The sequence below is a fragment of the Echeneis naucrates genome, chromosome 4 (genome assembly GCF_900963305.1).
Source record: "Echeneis naucrates chromosome 4, fEcheNa1.1, whole genome shotgun sequence".
In the NCBI taxonomy this organism is placed as follows: Eukaryota; Metazoa; Chordata; class Actinopteri; order Carangiformes; family Echeneidae; genus Echeneis; species Echeneis naucrates.
In genome coordinates, this window is record NC_042514.1 from 19,946,178 (window position 1) to 19,963,703 (window position 17,526).

A 17,526-nucleotide genomic window follows, 5' to 3' on the forward strand; every position below is an offset into this window, starting at 1 on the left:
TTTTCATTTGAGAGGGATAAAGTTGAATAAAAATATTTAGGCGGTTTGAACAGGCCTTCCAAGGACTTCCTTCCAAGAAAATCTATAGGCACCCTACAAGCCAAAGTTTCTGCTGAAAGCAGGCTGTACTGCAGCACTCTTTTTGGAGATAGGTTCCTCGTTTTACACTTCTCGTGACATTTTAGCAGAATACTTTCAAAAAACACCCTTTGCTGGACAGGAAAAGCATTCAGCATCTGGAGGATCCAAAGGTCTACGCACACCTTTTGTTTCTTGATTTTGGTTCTGCTTTAAACTCATTGCAGCCTCACCTGCTCTTACAGAAACCGACTTGGATGACTGTGAACCCTTTTATTATTACGTGGTTTTATTCCTTTTTCCTTTTCCCAGCTCTGAGGTGAGCCTGTACCAATCCATGAGTACAGTCTCACCTCAGGACTGTGTCATCCTACCAGCCATGTTTATCATCTACACAGACACCTGCACCAATAGTTTCCCAGGTATTTAAATTCTCTGCCTGCTCCACTTCAGCTCGGGCCCCTCAGTGACCTCACAGAGGTCAATAAATTGTTCAGTGTTTGGATGAGCATTATCTTGTCATCAACACTAGCAAAACTGAGGAGGAGGGTGTGAGACCCTTGGCCGCTTGGGCACCACACTCTACTGCCTATACATAGCACATAACACTGTACAGGTATCTGGGTCTCCACTTAGATAACCTCTTTACTTTTAACGATCATGTGGACTTTCGCTTGGAGCAAAGACTGCATTTTTATGAAGGCTGAGAGTGTTTGGTGTTATTTCATCAGGCAGGACTGAAGAACATCATTAGGTACAGGGTGGTAGTGTGGTTTGGCAATCTCTCTGTTCAGCCAAGATCCAAGCTGCAGGCCCATGCACTGACTGCTACGAAAGTGACAGGGAAGGCTGAAAACCTCTCCCTCCAAACTATCTATGAGCAGTCTGTACTCAGGCACAGGGGGTTTTGTCAGATCCATCGCACATCCTGTACACACAGTTTGAGCTCTTGCCTTCTGACTGAAGGTATGAAACACCGAAATGCAGAATGAACAGTTTTAAACGGTTTTAACATCAAAATCTTAAATTGCTTTTTAAACTACAGTAGCTCTTGCAGTTTGTGTTTTATTTTATTTTATCGGATTTGTGCCTTGTACATTTTGTTTGAATGCTGCTGTCTGTGTTTGTTTTTTTGTGGGTTTTTTTTTTTCTTTGTGAAGCAGCTACTGGCACTTTTGAATCCATAACAAGTTTCCCCTAGGGGACGATAAAGTATAATCTAATTTTATGATTAGTTGTCTTAGTGCTGGTTCCAGTAAATCTATTGTGGGAATGGTTTCCTTTCCTTCCAGAAGCATGAGCGGCAAGCACAGCAGCATTATCAGCAACTGCAGAGGAGGAAGAGGGAGGAGGAGGAGAGGCAGAGGCAAGCCGAGCATATGGCCCGCAGGGAAAGAGAACGGGACGATAGCAAAGGTGACAACTCTGGGGATCATCACCATGACAAAGGTCATGGCAGCAAATCACGTCCTGGAGGTGGGGGAGGAGGCTGTGGTGGATCAGACAAACCCAAAAGGCCCAGCTCTCTACTGACCAACAATAATGTGATGAAGCTGAAACAGATCATCCCGCTGCAGAGTAAATTCACCTCGAGTGGTGCCCGATCCCCACAGTCCCCCAATGGCAGTGAGCCCAAGCTGCCCGGGTTTCTGAGCTTCAAATTCCTCAAGTCACCTGAGAATAAGAAGGAAGGTGCTTCAACTTCTGCAGCTTCTGCCACAGCCACTAATACCGCAACAACAGCATCATCATCATCATCGTCATCATCATCAGGTAGCAGCTCTCAGGAGCGTTCTCAGTCGCCCAGCAAAGCCTTCAACCCTGGGAAGCTGTTTAATTTTGGGAAAACTGAGGGAGGGACGTGGGTGAATGGGGCTCCACTACCAAGATCTGCAGAAGGATCATTGTCACAGACAGCAGAAAGGCAACCCTCCAGGTCTGACTTGAATGGTGTTCCGGACGAGATTCCCTCACCTGGAGAGGAAGAGCCTGAGAATGGACATTCAGCAGATTTGGACACGTCTGGCTCTAAAGTGTAGAAGCTCCATCCCAACTGAAGAAGTGATGTCTTTACAGGGAGGAAAGGCCTTACCTACCCTCTGTATTGTCACGGGCCATGTGTAAAGGTACTTGAAGCAAAGTGGAAAAGTAGAAACTGACGACAGATGACCTTTGTTTTGGTTTGCTTTTTAGCTGAGAGACGTAAAACAGGCATTATAAGGAAGATGTGAGCCTTGCCATTATGACTAAATAAATGCACATACACACACACACACACACTCCCTGACACACAAATCCTTCCTCGTCTGCAATACATAAAGAAATGCATGAGCTGCATTTCTAATATTTTCAAGCCTTTAAAGCATAGAGCTATGTTTCATTTCTTCAAGTCTGAAATTGTAAGCATTTTAATGGCCTCCCGCTAGGACAGTTTGTTGTAAAGGTAAAAGATTTTAAAAACAAGTGGGATGAAAATATCACTGATTGTACATCAAATAACAAGTGAAAGCATTACTTAGCTGTCACAACCCAATCATTAGATAGTGTCTCCTTTTTAAGTGTGAGAATTTGGCTTTTTGCATTGAAATTGAAAAATGGAGAAGCAATATCAATCAGTGTTATAATTGTCCCTATCAGTCACAACATAAACCCATGTTAATAAGCATTCTTGATATATTGCCAGCTTTATTTTCAAAGCAGAGGTGATGTCTGGGCTTTGTACACTTGCTTCCACCCTGTGGCATTATCAGATTTGTGTGAAAACAAATAATAAGCTTACATACAGTAGTTGAGTTACAGACCAGTATTTTTCTCAAGAGAAGTGAATGAGTATGGAAACCCTGAAAGGCAAGTGAAACCTTTTTTTCCAGGATTTCAAATTTAGTTTTTTCACCCTGTGAAAACAAGCCAAGTGTCAGAAAAATTGTCATTCTCTCCCGCTACTATTTTCTTCACTTGCCTTTGAGGGGTCATTTTCAAAGTAGATTTTTTTTTTTTTTTTTCAGGAGGGGTTTCAGTCCCCAGTTCCCACAGCTTGCATGTCAAAGTGTACTTGGGATACATATGGGTTCCATTGGAAAGTGCTTTGTGCTATAGGACTGGGAAAGCACTATATAACTGCAGTCCATTTACAATTTAAAACTGATTTAGGCCACAGGAGAATGAAGTGCACCCCTACCCTCGTCAATATGAACTAAAACCTTTCGTGTTTCCCGTCATGTTTATAATTTTTCCATGTACTGAACACAAGGTCCAAAAAATGTGTTTTAGAAAATTAGATAACGTTCTTTCTCTTGTAAATATTTTTGGAGACGAACAGTGTCTTTTTTTTTTTTCATCCCAGGAAAAAAAAAATCACTCTCCTCAGGGCTTGTTTTCACAGAGAGAAAAAAAACACTTGCCTTTGAGGGCTTAGGTGGAGGGGAGACAAGAAAAAAGCAAAAAATAATTCATTGAAAGCAGATAAAGGTGATTTTTGTAAAAATGGAGCATGGATGCCTATTGAGAACTGTTCTTCACAGACGGTGCTCCATACCACACACTCAAAGCAGACTTGGCAAATGAGCGTAGTGTTAAAGAAGTAACATTTGCACTACACCTTGACCCCCTGCAAAGAAACAAATCCCTCTCTGCAGGAGAGAGCCAACACCAGCCTGTCTCATAAAATTATGCAAAATCTGGGTTATTTGTTTTCCTACTTCCACATAGTACACCTCATCACCTGTCCCCCTCTCAGCAACTTTGGGATTTTCCTAAATATTCAAATGAGACTTTAAAAAAAAAACAACAACACAGAAGTCTAATTTATGGTGAGCTCCAAATATTTTTTTCTTATACGCAGTTTGCTGATGATTAAGATTTCCTTTTCTAACCAAAGCATTGTATTGTCCGTTTCATATCCAGGAAAGTATGTTCTCTACATTATGTTAGTTTATGCCAATGTTGATTGTGAAAAATGTTAGCCCATCGTCATCCACCATTAACTGGGATTTCAGTTCTGCAGGATCCCCAGAGGGTGGCGCCAGTTAACCTGCATCCAAAACACATTTAACCATCCTTCCACTAATCGTCAATATAAAGGAACAGGGAATTTAGAGTGTGTGGCTGCCAAACAAAGAGAGCCTACAAAGGAAGTGCAGTATGGGATCATAAGATGCAAAACAAAGTGACAAAAGTCTCAGAGGCCATTGCACTGGAACATTAACTATGCATTTCCACACCATCCTCTCCAGTAAGGATTTTGGCAATAAGATGTAGAAGACTCACATGCTATACTAAAAGTCCAGACCGGCAGTAGTAATTCCTACTGCATTATCCCCAGAAAGAAAATATTGTATTTGTAGTGCCTCAGTTTTGACCCTCGGTGTCTGCTAGTTCAACCCCATGTTGTCTTAAATTTAATGTGAAGAATCTCTATTGACACCCAGTTGAAATAACAATCTCAGCCCTTTGTGTTTACGGTATATGTCTATCCCAGTGAGCTTCAAACAGATTTGTATATTTAATTGCTCTGTTCATGTCTCTGTAATGTTCACAGTTACCAAATCCCTCTTTCATCCACATACCTAAAAAAGAAAAAGAAAAACAAATATGTACTTGTGCAGAGGCAAAAAAAACAAAAGAAAACAAAAACTTACTAACATCAAATGCAATAAGGAAATAGAACATTTTGTGGTCCCTGGCATACAGTGCATAATATGTTCTTCTAGATTTGGAAGTCTTGTTTATTATACGCATAAAATGAGAAGTGCAAGGCTGACACTCAGTTTCTGTGTGTCATTCTCACATGCTGACCATTTTTGAAAGGAATATTTACAGCACAACAACAGCATAGAAGATGAAGAGGGTACAGTATAGCTGGGCATAGTCTTGTCTAAACCTTCATTCTTGCAGCATTTGGATTTCAAAGGTCAATGATGCCAGGATGCAATAGAAACTATTCATAATTTGACATTTTTTGTAGGAAGAACAAACAGGTGTCCTAGTAGGGGTAACTGGTCTGAAAAGGCAGGGATAAGGGCATCTGAGTTACTGACATATCACCGTGGAGCTTAATTCATGCCTCCATGTATGTAGTTCCTCCTTATTCAGGGAAAATTGCAACTACGCAGAATAGAAAATGAAATCATTAACCAATTTGCAACATCTTTTATTCTATTACTCTTGGCAGTAACAACTTATTGCACATTGCTATAACAGAAGTCTTTAAATAGGCATTGTTTGAAGTAAGACATATTGAATAGTTAGATTTCGTTAACTATTTTTATCCCATGCCAGTGACAGCACCATTATAGTTTTTTTTTTTTTTTCAGGCTAAACACCGGCACAAAGACAGACTCAGCAGCCAGCCTCATCACAACAGAGTTCTTTGGGAGTTAAAGCTGACTGTATCTACACTTAACAAGTCAATGTGATATCAGGGGGAAAGGACTGAATGAAATTTGTAAATGTACTGTCTTCTGGATTTCAAAAGTAAATCTGAAAAGGGGACACTCATCTCCACTGCACAGAGCCTGACCCGAACTTCAAAGTCTAAGATAGATCATCATCATAGAAGCATCATATAATTTGCTCTTCCAATGTACAAAAAATATTTTAAAAGAAAATACTGGGAAATGGGATTATTTATTTGTTTTATTTTGTCATATTTTTATAAGACCTGGAAAATAGTTAATAAAACTACTTCAAATGCATTCTGTGTTGTGACCAACTTGTTACTACATAATTATTTTCCTTCCTTATTTGTGAATAATCTCAAACTTACAGAATCTCCAGATGTTGCTTCATTCTGAAACATCATTTATCTTAAGTACGACATCACAAATATCCGATTTCAATCCACTTTTATTCAGCAAAGCTAAAAAGAACACGTCTTACCTAACACATGAGAAGGGGCAAATTTTTCGAGTTTAGCAGACGATTCTGAGCAGAAGCCTAACATGGTTTTTAATGCTTCTAAAATTGGCAAGGTATATACACTGTGTGAAGGGAGATGCCCATGTCGTCGACCCACGTGTCAGTATCAAGCAGTAAAAGAAACTGAAGGAGCAGAGGCTTTGATGTGACTCTGGCGGGCAGTGATACAAACATTTAATAAAAAATTTTATTCAGTGCTGTACAGTATACGACACGAATACAAACTGAATCTCTGTAACAAGGCTGGGTGGCACTTGCACTTTGCTGTGAATGCTTACTGAGCATTCTATTTCTGAAAATGTAACCAAAGCATGACAACAGGTTGTAAGGCCTCTAGGCTAATATCTTCTACAGTCATGAGATAGCATCACAACCCCAACACTCTTCAAGTTTTACTACTGGTCCAGGAACATAAGACCCAGCCATGAAAACATTAACATGCAAGGCAATTTCACATCCACTGGACACGCAGCTCTTACTTACTTTCACAAGGGTGATCTTCTATTTTACCCATAGGCATGTACTATTTTTACAAAAAGGCAGACAAAGATATTCCACTGGATAAACAAATCTGGTATTGGTAATTATTTACACGTCATAATGTACTCTTTTTTCCCTTTGCCATACATTGCTATAAATATTTTTCTTCATTATCTGTGCTGTGACCAAGTTGTGCAACTGAAAATCCAACAATATGATGAACATCCTCATATTTGGACATAACGTTCTCCTTTTCCATACTTTCATGACAGAGGCTAAAAGTCAAGGCTGAAGTCTTTCTTAACACATTGGATTGGTGGTGTTAGATGTAAAAAAAAATATATATCTCACAGACACCAACAGAACATTTATCCTACAAGCAAGTCCCAAAAAAAGAATGGTGATATGCATATTTTCCATACACACAGGGGAAGAGGTTCTCCTACTTTGTGCTGTTCTTCACAGTGCTTTGTTGGCTCTGCTGATTGAAACAGTGTGGAGAAATGTTGCAATGCCCCCATGTGGTTGCAGAGTGGGCAGTGAAACTGAGAGGGTGGGCACTGTGGCTGGCAGGAAGCTCATTGCCATACATAAACAATAACAGTTCTAATAAAATTAAAACAATAACAAAATGTTATCTTTGCACAAATCAGGACAGACTCTCCAGGAGACAGAATTGCTACACAAGTCATGTACCAGTTATGAGACTGATTATAAGGGTCGTGTTTGACTCTATCTCTCCGGTCTTTATCTCTGATTTTAAATCTACACTGACATCACATACACACCCACACAATACAGCATACAATAATCGCTCACAGCTCAACATGCATGCAAACATATACATGCACACTAACCTACACAGGGTATACCCAACATGAAGCAAGGAAACACCAGTAGGGGTCCCTCCTTGTGATGCCGCTGCTTGCTCAATGTAAGTAACAAAGACTGACTTTGAAATCTTTTCATGTGCCATTAATTGCTGCTTTGTGGTAGACCTTATCCCTAATTCATAACAGGACAGGCATCCTGCCAGAATCCAGAGAGGTCAGAAGTCTGTATTCCGATGCATATAATCTAATCTTCTCGTAGTTTATGTTGGTTATACCCTGTATACGCATACACACACAGTCTCACACACATACACTAACAAATATCTTTATGAGTCCTCATTCATCTCTTGGCTATCCGTCCTTGCAATCTTCCTTGGGGGTGCTGGGCTGTCACCCTCACCTTGTTCTTGTTCCCTTTTCTTTGCTGCATTCTGGTTGACACAAAAGATTATACAGCAATCAGTATATGTCACGCAGTTAATAACAATAAAGCTAGCAAAGAACTAAAGTTTAAACACTGTATGAAGTCTTGCAATGAATTAAGGACCAATCAAAACTCAAATTACAACATTACTGCTGCTAAATGTAAACCAGAATTAGGAAATTGACTGCAAAGAGCTGCACATGCTCACCTTTTTGTCCCACTGCTGATGGAGGTAACGCAGGAGGATGTTGGTTTTCTCTGTTACAATAACTGCGGCGAACACACAGCACATTACTAAGAACTTTAGTTTTATAGTTGATCACTTCAGTGCTCACAGAAAGAGAACAATTAATTCATTGAAAATACAACAGTGATTCAATCGATAGACAACGTTTTACTATCCATTTAATTTTTAGGGTTACTATATCACGGTTCATTGTGAGCTTGATGCTTACTCTGTTCAGAGGGGTATTCACGTGTTGGAAGGTACACAGAGGGCCTCCGATTCTGTAGAGGGGGTTAGAAATAGCAGCTGTACATTCTACTCAGACATTGATTTTGTGGAGGGAATCACAGTATTTGGATTATGATATGTGGCCTAACTATTTGAGAAAATGCTTGTTGGTGAGGTTAACAACAGTTTGTGGCAATACAGATTACAAGCTCAAAGGCTACTTACAGATGCTTTACAAACAGAGTCGGCATGAAATCTGCTGAAGTTGGACTTGTTGTAGACAGGGAGGCCTTTCAAAAAATCTGCCTGTGGGAAGACGATGAGGTTCACAAACTGATATTCTTTCATCTTGCATCAGACGCCAAAGCTCACAAGCGTCAATGCATCTATCTTTCTGCCTTCCACAGAGATTGGACTTTCAACAGCCACTGCTGTCATGAACCCGTGGCTTTGTTTGTAACAAAAGTCTGGCTCTTCAGTGTCATATAATACAGATCTTAGTGGGCGAAGGTGTTCCTGCAATTGGCTGTATATCCATAGACTGATCGGTGCTGGGCGTTCCCTCATCTTAACCCCTGTTATTCGTCCTCTGTAGGGTCTTCTGCTCTGCATTTAACATTATTAACAACCCACAGAAAGGACGTTTATGATAAGAGTGTGCGGATGCAGAGCGAGTGGGGTTTAAAACCAGCCAGTTAGAGCTGATCACGAAGCGATGCCGGCTTGGCCTTGACAAATGACTGACACAGGATGAGCAGGTGTGACCGGCAGCTAACTGTAACTTAGCAAGCTTATTGTAGTCCGTCATCAGAGAAGTGTGCATCGTACAAATACAACGTTACCGATGTTTTGTGTGTGCAACACGTACCTTCTCCATAACAGCAGCAACGTCGAAACGCCGACCCGTAGACTGGGCTTGCTGTCTGTTGTGTCGGTCGTTATGGTAGGCACTGTGAGCATGCAACGGTTAGCTGCAGTAGTTCACTGTTAGATTAACCGATCTAACTGCCCTGTTTATTCGTCTTGAAAAACAAAACAAAAGAACTTCACGCCCAAGTGGCTGTTTCCATCCGGAAGGCCAGTTCCCATAAGAAATACCACGTAGTCAAGAATATATAACCTAACTTGACATGGCATAAGTTAGCAAAGCTAGTTACACAGGAGCCCTGATGTTAGCATGATGGCCGCGATGCTTTCGCTGGCCACGCCCTACGAGCCCCCATTGGCTCCCCTCGCTCCCACGCGGTTGCAGTTCAGCCACACAGCCAATCATCAAACAGAATATAGGTTTCGTAATGTACTCGGTAATCTGCCTTGAACACGATCAACTTCATTGTAAATACTATCAACATATATGTCATATTTTCGACTCACGTTAGTAAGTCAGACCTTTGATCACACTTTCGGATTCATTTCACCGGTAAAGTGTCTGCAACATCTTTCAGTAATTCTGTTGCAACGTCGGGCAGCATAGGTGTCCAAATGAAGCGGACCCATTTAGTTCACGCATAAGTTGTTCATTAGTGCATTAATACATGCTGGTAAAAAAGCAAAACAACTGCATTACAACTACATTATTTCTACTAATGCTCATTGTTAGCCTGATCACTATTTTATTAGCAGCACTGATGTTGTTTGTTGTGAATGTCTCCCAGGTCGTGCTCAAGTTGTTTATATGGTCACATTTCCATGCTGCTCTGGAAGGCTACGCACAATATGGGCTGCTGATCTTTAATTCAAAATCAAATCAAATTCATTTATATAGCGCCAAATCACAAGATCATAAGAGTTACATCAAGGCACTTTACATATGGAGCAGGTCTTGACCAAACGCTTTATGAAACTGTTTAAGAGACCCAACATATCCCATCAAGAGCAAACCCTTGGTAACGGGGCAACGAGAAAAAAAAGCTGGTCAAGAGAGCCCTGCTGTGGACATTTAGAGCATTGCTTGTACTACAGCTGGCTGTTTACAGCAGCACTGCTGTTATTGTAAACATCCCTTTCTTTACTTAAACCATTTTAACGAATTATATATTCTGCTGTTGTCTAATTTCCTCCAGATAACCAAAACCCAAGAACTGACAAATGGCTGGTTATCCATATTGGATATATGTGTATTACTTGCCTGTAATACTTTGGGGCATTATTAAACAGCTGCCCAGTTGCTTCAGTTTTTCTCACAGAAGACTTAAGCCAGACTTGTTTAACCCAACAATCATATAAATATGTTTCACACCATTTATGATGCAAATAATGATATTTAGCATGACATGTTGCATTGGGATGTGGGTTCTATTCAGATTTGAGCATTAGTGTAAAGCCCTGTATGGCATTTGTCTTGTTAAACTGTGTGGTAAGATTGTGCTTTTGCAATATGTTCTCATAAATTAATGGTGCCATGACGAATTGCTGATTTTTATATGTAAAGTCAGAGGAGGGGAGTACTTAAAGTGTGGTCACTCTGGGGCACCCTAGGGTATTAATCCAGGCCTGATTTAGCTGGTAGGTCATATGATAAATAGGGCATCCTGAGATTATTTTTTTTGTGATTGGGTTACATCTGCAGTCATTGCAATCACTCAAATTCCATATGCCTGAAGAGAGTCTGAGCGGGAATTTAGAGATCCCTTCAGTCAATTTAATAATCTGTACTTTTAAGCAAAGTACAATTAGTCATGCCTTGTTAAAACAAAGAATTCTTTCCATAAAAAACGGGGTTAGGGTTAACCTGTAACCTGTAACCCAGAATTCATATCAACTGGTAAGTACTGTTGATTTCAAAGGTTAAGCAAATGTGTTGAGATGTCTTTTATGTCACACACTGTTTGGAAAGCAGGCTTTGAGTCTGCTTTCCAAACAGTGTGTGACATATTTATCTATCTATCTATCTGTGCAACAGAAGTGGAACATGTTATTGATATTAGCCTATTACTGTTGATTATGGAATATAAAGACACTCCTTTGGATGAAATTAAATGAAATGTAGCAGGAGAGAGACCTGCACAGTGCAGTGTCTTGTGGTTTTGCTGGGTCTTAATATCTGTGTCTTGCTCACCTCACACTGGCATCTGTGTCCTTGGACTCGTAATAAGTATAGTTACCTAGCAACAACAATCATGACCACTGCCACAGCACCAGCTCTTCTTCTGAGGAATGAAATGTGTGTGCAGGATTTATGTGAAATAATGCAAATTGAAATGGTGACAGGTACTTTATGTGTGTCCTTTTTCCAAATCAACTTTGCAAAAAGCCTCTTACTTAGGCAACTGCTAAAAAAGCGAGAGCGGAAGGTATAAGAAAAGAGAGTATGATTCAGTATTATTTGGAGTATATTGTTTATGGACTCAAGTTTCCTGTCATGATCGTGTCCATGCATATTGGTTATCTTCCCTGACATGACAACAGGGGGCAGCTCCTCAGGGACCAGAACCCCCTTCCCCCAAATGAAAATAGACATTAGTACAAAAAATGGAAGAATTGGAGCATGCAGATGTGGATCCTCTGAGGCACAGGCAGATATGCTTTTGGTAGGCTTGCAGTGGCCACCGTGTGGAGGCCACTTTAGGGACAACAGAATCCAGCTAAATTAGATAATTGGATTGACTGCAACAGATTACAGCTCTGTTACTTCCTCGCTGCTTCATATGAGAGCCACGTGAATTTTAACATATTTTGCACGGAGTTCTAGTAAATATAGCGGTAAGTACTTAACTTAATTGTCACATGTTTTGTTTTGGTTTTTTTTGTACCTTGTACAATAGGGACTGTTTGTCTATGTAGCAGACTTTTGACAGGTTGCTACAAAAATATATTCCTTTCAGCTGGTTCGTTTGAGACATTCAACAAAATTTAATTTGGCAATTATTTTAACAGAACAGAAAAGGAAAACATTCTGCCACTTGCCTAATTTGCTGCATCAGACTGAAGAGAGCAGCCTTTTCAACTCATTTTTATTGCCGATAGTAAATACACTGAGCCATGAGCTTCACCTCCAGTTAGGCTGCCAAGTTTTTTTTTGTTTTTTTTTTTTTAAATCCCACTCAAGTCAATAACAAAGCTGCTCCATGTTTGCTTAAATTGGTATCAGCTTTATGTGTATGAGTATTATATGCATTTTTTTGTATAGCTCATTCAGTTGTGCATTTTTTTTTTATTAATTCAATTTGTGCAGAGCATGCTCTGATCACACTGAACTTAATTATCAAAAACAGCATTATTTACACACTGATGTTTTCTAGCAATGTCTTGAGCTCTATGTGACAAAAAGCTCATCCAATTCTTACATGCTGCATGCTGAAGATTGCAAGTGCATTAGCGAACGCCTGTTAAAGTCAAACATATTTTTAATGTTTAGGAACTAAAGAGATTGTGTCTGATGTTTGAATCATTATATGACAGCCTCGTGCAGCCACAGACAACAGAGGCCACATAGACAGTTCAACTGGATGGAACTCACAGATAGGGGTGATACTGTAGTACTTCATCATATTGATAACGGTAGATTTTGAATCATGTCCAAATGGACGTGTTAATGAAGGAAGGAGGAAGCCCCCCCACATTGTGAAAGACATCTCTTTTGGCAACTGTGCTGACAGATCAAGCGATGCTCTCTGTATATGCCACTACTACTTAGCCCCATGATTTGTTCTCAGTTAAACAAGGCTTTCCCCACTGTCCCAGCAGCCAACAGAGGAAACATTGTTTCATAACCATTATAATGAATATGTTGAAATACTTTTATATTTTTTTAAATATTTTTTTTAATTAACGTTGAATTTGCATCGCATTCTTATTCTCCTTCAATCTTTGCTCCAACTTATTAAATAATACATGATTAAAGACTGAGAATGTGCTGCCAAACTTGCTAATGAAATTCATGGCAGGACATAATCTCTGTCACTATCTCTGTGTTTGGGCAGCAGCACAAGGAATTAGTCTGTTTTCAAGTTGATTCTAATACTTTAAGCTGATGACGGTATTACCAGCAATAGTGAGCTGGACGGATGGATGAAATGGGGGTTTCTAGGAATAGACAAAGCTTGGACTGTTTGGACTGGTAAGAACAAATACAAATATTTTAGATAGGAAAGGAAACTTTGAGTTACAGTATTTCTGGCATCAAACAAAGCAGAGAAAAGGAAAGCATTTACAAAGGTTGCATTGTGCCTTGATAATGGATAACATTTGATGCAAAAGCAATGAAATGTAATTAAAATGGCCTCCTTCAGTCGGAGCACATACAGCACTGCACAACACTGCTGTTTGGACAGTGGATGTGCAAGTATAGAATACAACATATCACACAGAGAGTAAAACTGTGCAGATAGACAGAATGTAATGTGTGGACAGACTATAATCCCCTCCAGCATGGAGGGAAGCCACAAGAAGAAGGGATAATGCAACCAACAGAGAGACTTGCATACCCTGTCTGGTTGCTCCATTGTTGCTATGGATACCTTAGCTACATCTTCAATAGCCTACTGTACCTGTTGTGTCACCTTGTCTGGTCTCATGTATTGTTTGTGTAACAACCTTTCCGGCTGCAAGTTGTTAATATATTTTCAAAAGCTTGCAGTGGGTAATTACTAAAGCCTTTCTCATTGATCCACACATTTTTGCAGTTTCTCGCATTTTTCACACAGCCAAACTTCCATGCAAAAGATTTGACTGACAGCACGACACTGTGTGCTGCAGGGTAATCACATGCTGGGTAGCAGCTTTAACTCACAGAGCTATTACCGTCCCTTTCTATAAATAACTCCAAAGGGCAGGGGAAGATGCTGCACTGTTATGTCCTACACCTACATTCCAGGTTCTATAAAGCACGTTTCATGTTAGATAATTAATGTCCCATGGAGTAATTAGATCTTGGTTCCGTTTGATATTTATGTGCCTTTTCCTTTGACTTGTTTGTTGCAAGTTTGTGCTTATTTAAGTGTGTTTTCCCTCCAGCCTGACAGCCATGTTGACCAGCTTTATGGAAAGCTTTCTCTGCTGTCTGACCTCAAAGTCTGCCAATATTGTAGTTCCTGTCGAAACCTCTGAACCTGCTGATGGCCACGAGTTTGTGGAGGTGAAACCAGGTCGTGTACTGCGGGTTCGACATATTATTCCTGACCGGTCAGTTGTGGAGGAATACACTGGGCAGGGTGGGAGTATCAGCTGCAAGAGAAAGATCACAGTATATCGTAATGGACAGCTTTTCATTGAGAATCTGGATGATAGGGCAAGTACAGAGCTGAAAAACCACCCAAACGGAGAGACACAATCTAATAGCAACGTAGAGGTTGATCTCACGGACTGTGATAACTCCTCACCACCCGTCAGCATCCCTGAGGCCAGGTCAGACTCTGTTACAACTGGAAGCAATACAGCATTTGAACCAGCCACAGGAGGAGAGGCACCTGCAGCGGGACAGACTAACCAGTCCCAGCAACCCAGAAGGCGCAGGCGGAAACCAAAGCGCACTGTGGTGATTGACTGCGAGAGGAAGATCTCATCCTGTAAAGGGACCCACACAGACGTGGCTCTGTTCTTCATCCATGGAGTGGGAGGGTCGTTGGACATCTGGGGGAGCCAGTTGGACTTCTTTTCTCGGCTTGGCTACGAGGTCATTGCTCCAGACCTGGCAGGACATGGAGCCAGCTCGGCACCACAGATAGCTGCAGCGTACACATTCTACGCCCTGGCGGAGGATATGAGACTAATCTTCAAGAGATATGCACGAAAGAGAAATATTCTCATAGGACATTCTTATGGGTAAATTTAAAATCGCAATACATTGTAATCAAAGAACTAACCAAATAGCAAATGTAAGCTTGTTTTTGAGAGCGTATGCTATAACCAGCTTTTCTTTTTCACTTCCACAGTGTGTCATTCTGCACGTTCCTGGCCCATGAGTATCCAGAACAGATCCACAAGATGGTGATGATCAACGGAGGAGGTCCCACAGCTTTGGAGCCTAGCCTCTGCTCCATCTTCAATCTACCCACCTGTGTGCTTTACTGCCTCTCTCCGCTGCTGGCATGGAGCTTTCTCAAGTAAGACTGCAACAGGACTGCAACGTGCAGGAAAATGCCAATTTTAATTGCCACAGTAGTTATCGCGTGGATTTTTTGAAGTAACAATCTGTCTCTTATCTGGCCTTGTATGCACAGCTTTTTAAATAAACACTTGTCTGATTGTTTTGTTAAAAATACAATAGAATGTAACTTAAAACTCCATTTATTTAACAATAATTTAGACTAAATCTACACAAATAGTTAGATTTAATTCCCAAAAGAAGTAAAAACAATTAGAGTTATAAACATACTGTGCAATTTTATGTTCCTGGACTTTTTAGCCATTCATAATTCAGATAAATTTGTCCTGCTCTGCTCACTGCAGGGCTGGCTTTGCCAAGCAGGGCACCAAGGAGAAGCAGCTACTGAAACAGAACAATGCCTTCAACGTGTCATCTTTTGTTCTGCGCGCTATGATGAGTGGGCAGTACTGGCCTGAGGGAGATGAGATCTACCATGCTGAACTCACAGTGCCAATTCTGCTGGTTCACGGCATGCACGACAAGTTTGTTCCTGTTGAAGAAGACCAGCGCATGGCAGAGGTAAAGGGGTTTCTCAGGGCTCCGTTTGGGAGACTGACCCATTTAAGGACACAACTGTCATTGAATGTGGGGAATTTTTGGTTGGGCAGTGACCTCAGAGTGTCTTTTGGTCATTAGTGGGGAAAAAAAGAAGCAGTCTAGTTTTGTGCAACATAATCAACCCAACCAGTCGAGGCAGATAGCCGCCCCCCCTGAGCCTGGTTCTGCTCAAGGTTTCTGCCTCTTAAAGCAAGTTTTTCCTTGCCACTGTTGTCAAGTGCTTGGTCATCGGGGGATCTGTTGGGTGTCTTTAAATAAATTTATAAAGAGTTTGGTCTAGACCTGCTCTATATGTAAAGTGCCTTGATGTAACTTTGTTATGATTTGGCGCTATACAAATAAATCTGATTTGATTTGATTTCATTTGATTTTGTGGGGATCAAGTCATTTAATTTTCATTTCTAGTTTGGTTAAATTACCAGTTCAGTTCTTTTTCTTCTTGAAAAGAAAGGTCATCTAAAGTTCAGAGAGCTTATGATATACAAGTGAATCTAAAAAAAATAATAATAAAATTTTTTCTCAATAATATATAAAAAATTCTATATTCATTACCTACAGGGTGAAATATTTTAAAGTTTAAGAAAATGTGAATATTTCCATTCAAGATCAAAAAGGCATTTAAAAATAAAGAAATAATGAAGTTTGATGATTCAGAGGCCTTGAAACAAGATGGTGCTCAATGGCACAAAAAAGTTGTTTTGTTGATGACTCCAAAATCTTTGCTTTTAACTTTTTGTCAGATTCTCTTATTGGCCTTTCTGAAGCTTTTGGAAGATGGCAGTCACATGGTCATGATGGAGTGTCCCAAGGCTGTCAACACACTCCTGCATGAGTTTTTTCTTTGGGAGCCTGCCATCCCCCCTCTGCCAAAGAAAGAGTCCAAAACACGTCCAGAGACTGCCAAAGCCCAATCTGACAACAACAAGGCATCATCGGAGCCCGACAAGGTCCGACCTGCAACTGCAAGACAGACGTCATCAAATGATGGTGCAGAGTAGAAGCCAAACAACAAAGCCAAAGAAACAAGGATTAAAGCTGAAACTTCCAGGAATCCTTCCACAAAATTTTGACTGGCCATGCACTTTATAAGTCCTAAGGACCTGCACTGGTTGGAACTGTTGATCTTGATGAGTTATTTATCCGAAGTGGTCCAGTTAAAAGTTGGACTTCCTGGAATTGTGACACTACTGGGAATTCCAATAGATTTCAGTTACAGCGTGTCAGCTATAAAATTGAGGGACAGAGTAAATAAGTTCCACATATGTAGTGAAACCATGGTCCATTCTTCATCTTACTACTCCCTGTCCTGCCTGTCATGCAGCAGGTAACATATGGTTGTGCCTTGAGGTGGTAAGTGATGAGGATGTTAGGTGGAGAAAGAGCTGGAAAGGGTAATATTTTTAGAAGAAGAAGAATTTTTTTTACAAATGTTTCACAAATATATAGTCACTTGAGTAAGGGTCATGCAAAAAATATTGGTAAAATATAACTTCTGAGGAGAAACCAAGATGTGTCAGCTGCCACATAGAAAGGGAAATAAAGAAAATTTAAAGGCTTGAATTTATGGTCTGACTTCTGCCATTCCTAAAATGTAGAAATCCAAAGGAAAAAAAATATTTGCTGCTTTCTAGAAATATGTCCTGAACTCTCCATTATATATTTTTTGTGTCTTACAGTGAAATGTAGGGCTGTTAAA

At 40.4% G+C, this 17,526-nt stretch overlaps 3 protein-coding genes across 4 annotated transcripts in view; 2 read left to right on the forward strand and 1 right to left on the reverse strand.

Moving 5' to 3' along the window:
• Positions 1 to 5,771, forward strand: part of ano8b (anoctamin 8b) — a 30,543-nt gene extending 24,772 nt beyond the window's left edge. Inside the window, exons 19-20 of one of the 2 annotated variants that reach the window (XM_029500953.1) lie at positions 1,371 to 2,204; positions 5,391 to 5,771. In XM_029500953.1, the coding sequence (XP_029356813.1) occupies positions 1,371 to 2,117 (747 nt within the window). In that variant the 3' untranslated portion in view covers positions 2,118 to 2,204; positions 5,391 to 5,771. The remainder of the gene's footprint in view (positions 1 to 1,370; positions 2,205 to 5,390) is intronic. The other variant, XM_029500954.1, reaches the window with a different exon arrangement.
• A 139-nt stretch (positions 5,772 to 5,910) lies between these two features.
• Positions 5,911 to 9,357, reverse strand: dda1 (DET1 and DDB1 associated 1). The gene is made up of 5 exons (XM_029500396.1): positions 9,054 to 9,357; positions 8,411 to 8,491; positions 8,187 to 8,238; positions 7,940 to 8,001; positions 5,911 to 7,738 (listed from the first exon to the last, which is right to left on the reverse strand). The coding sequence occupies exons 1-5, from the start codon at positions 9,060 to 9,062 to the stop codon at positions 7,634 to 7,636; spliced, it is 309 nt and encodes a 102-aa protein (XP_029356256.1). The 5' UTR covers positions 9,063 to 9,357; the 3' UTR covers positions 5,911 to 7,633.
• A 4,793-nt stretch (positions 9,358 to 14,150) lies between these two features.
• Positions 14,151 to 16,828, forward strand: abhd8b (abhydrolase domain containing 8b). Its single transcript, XM_029500760.1, has 4 exons — positions 14,151 to 14,947; positions 15,058 to 15,228; positions 15,575 to 15,791; positions 16,571 to 16,828. Exons 1-4 carry the CDS (start codon positions 14,151 to 14,153, stop codon positions 16,826 to 16,828), a joined length of 1,443 nt encoding a protein of 480 aa, XP_029356620.1.
• The last annotated feature ends 698 nt before the right edge of the window (positions 16,829 to 17,526 follow it).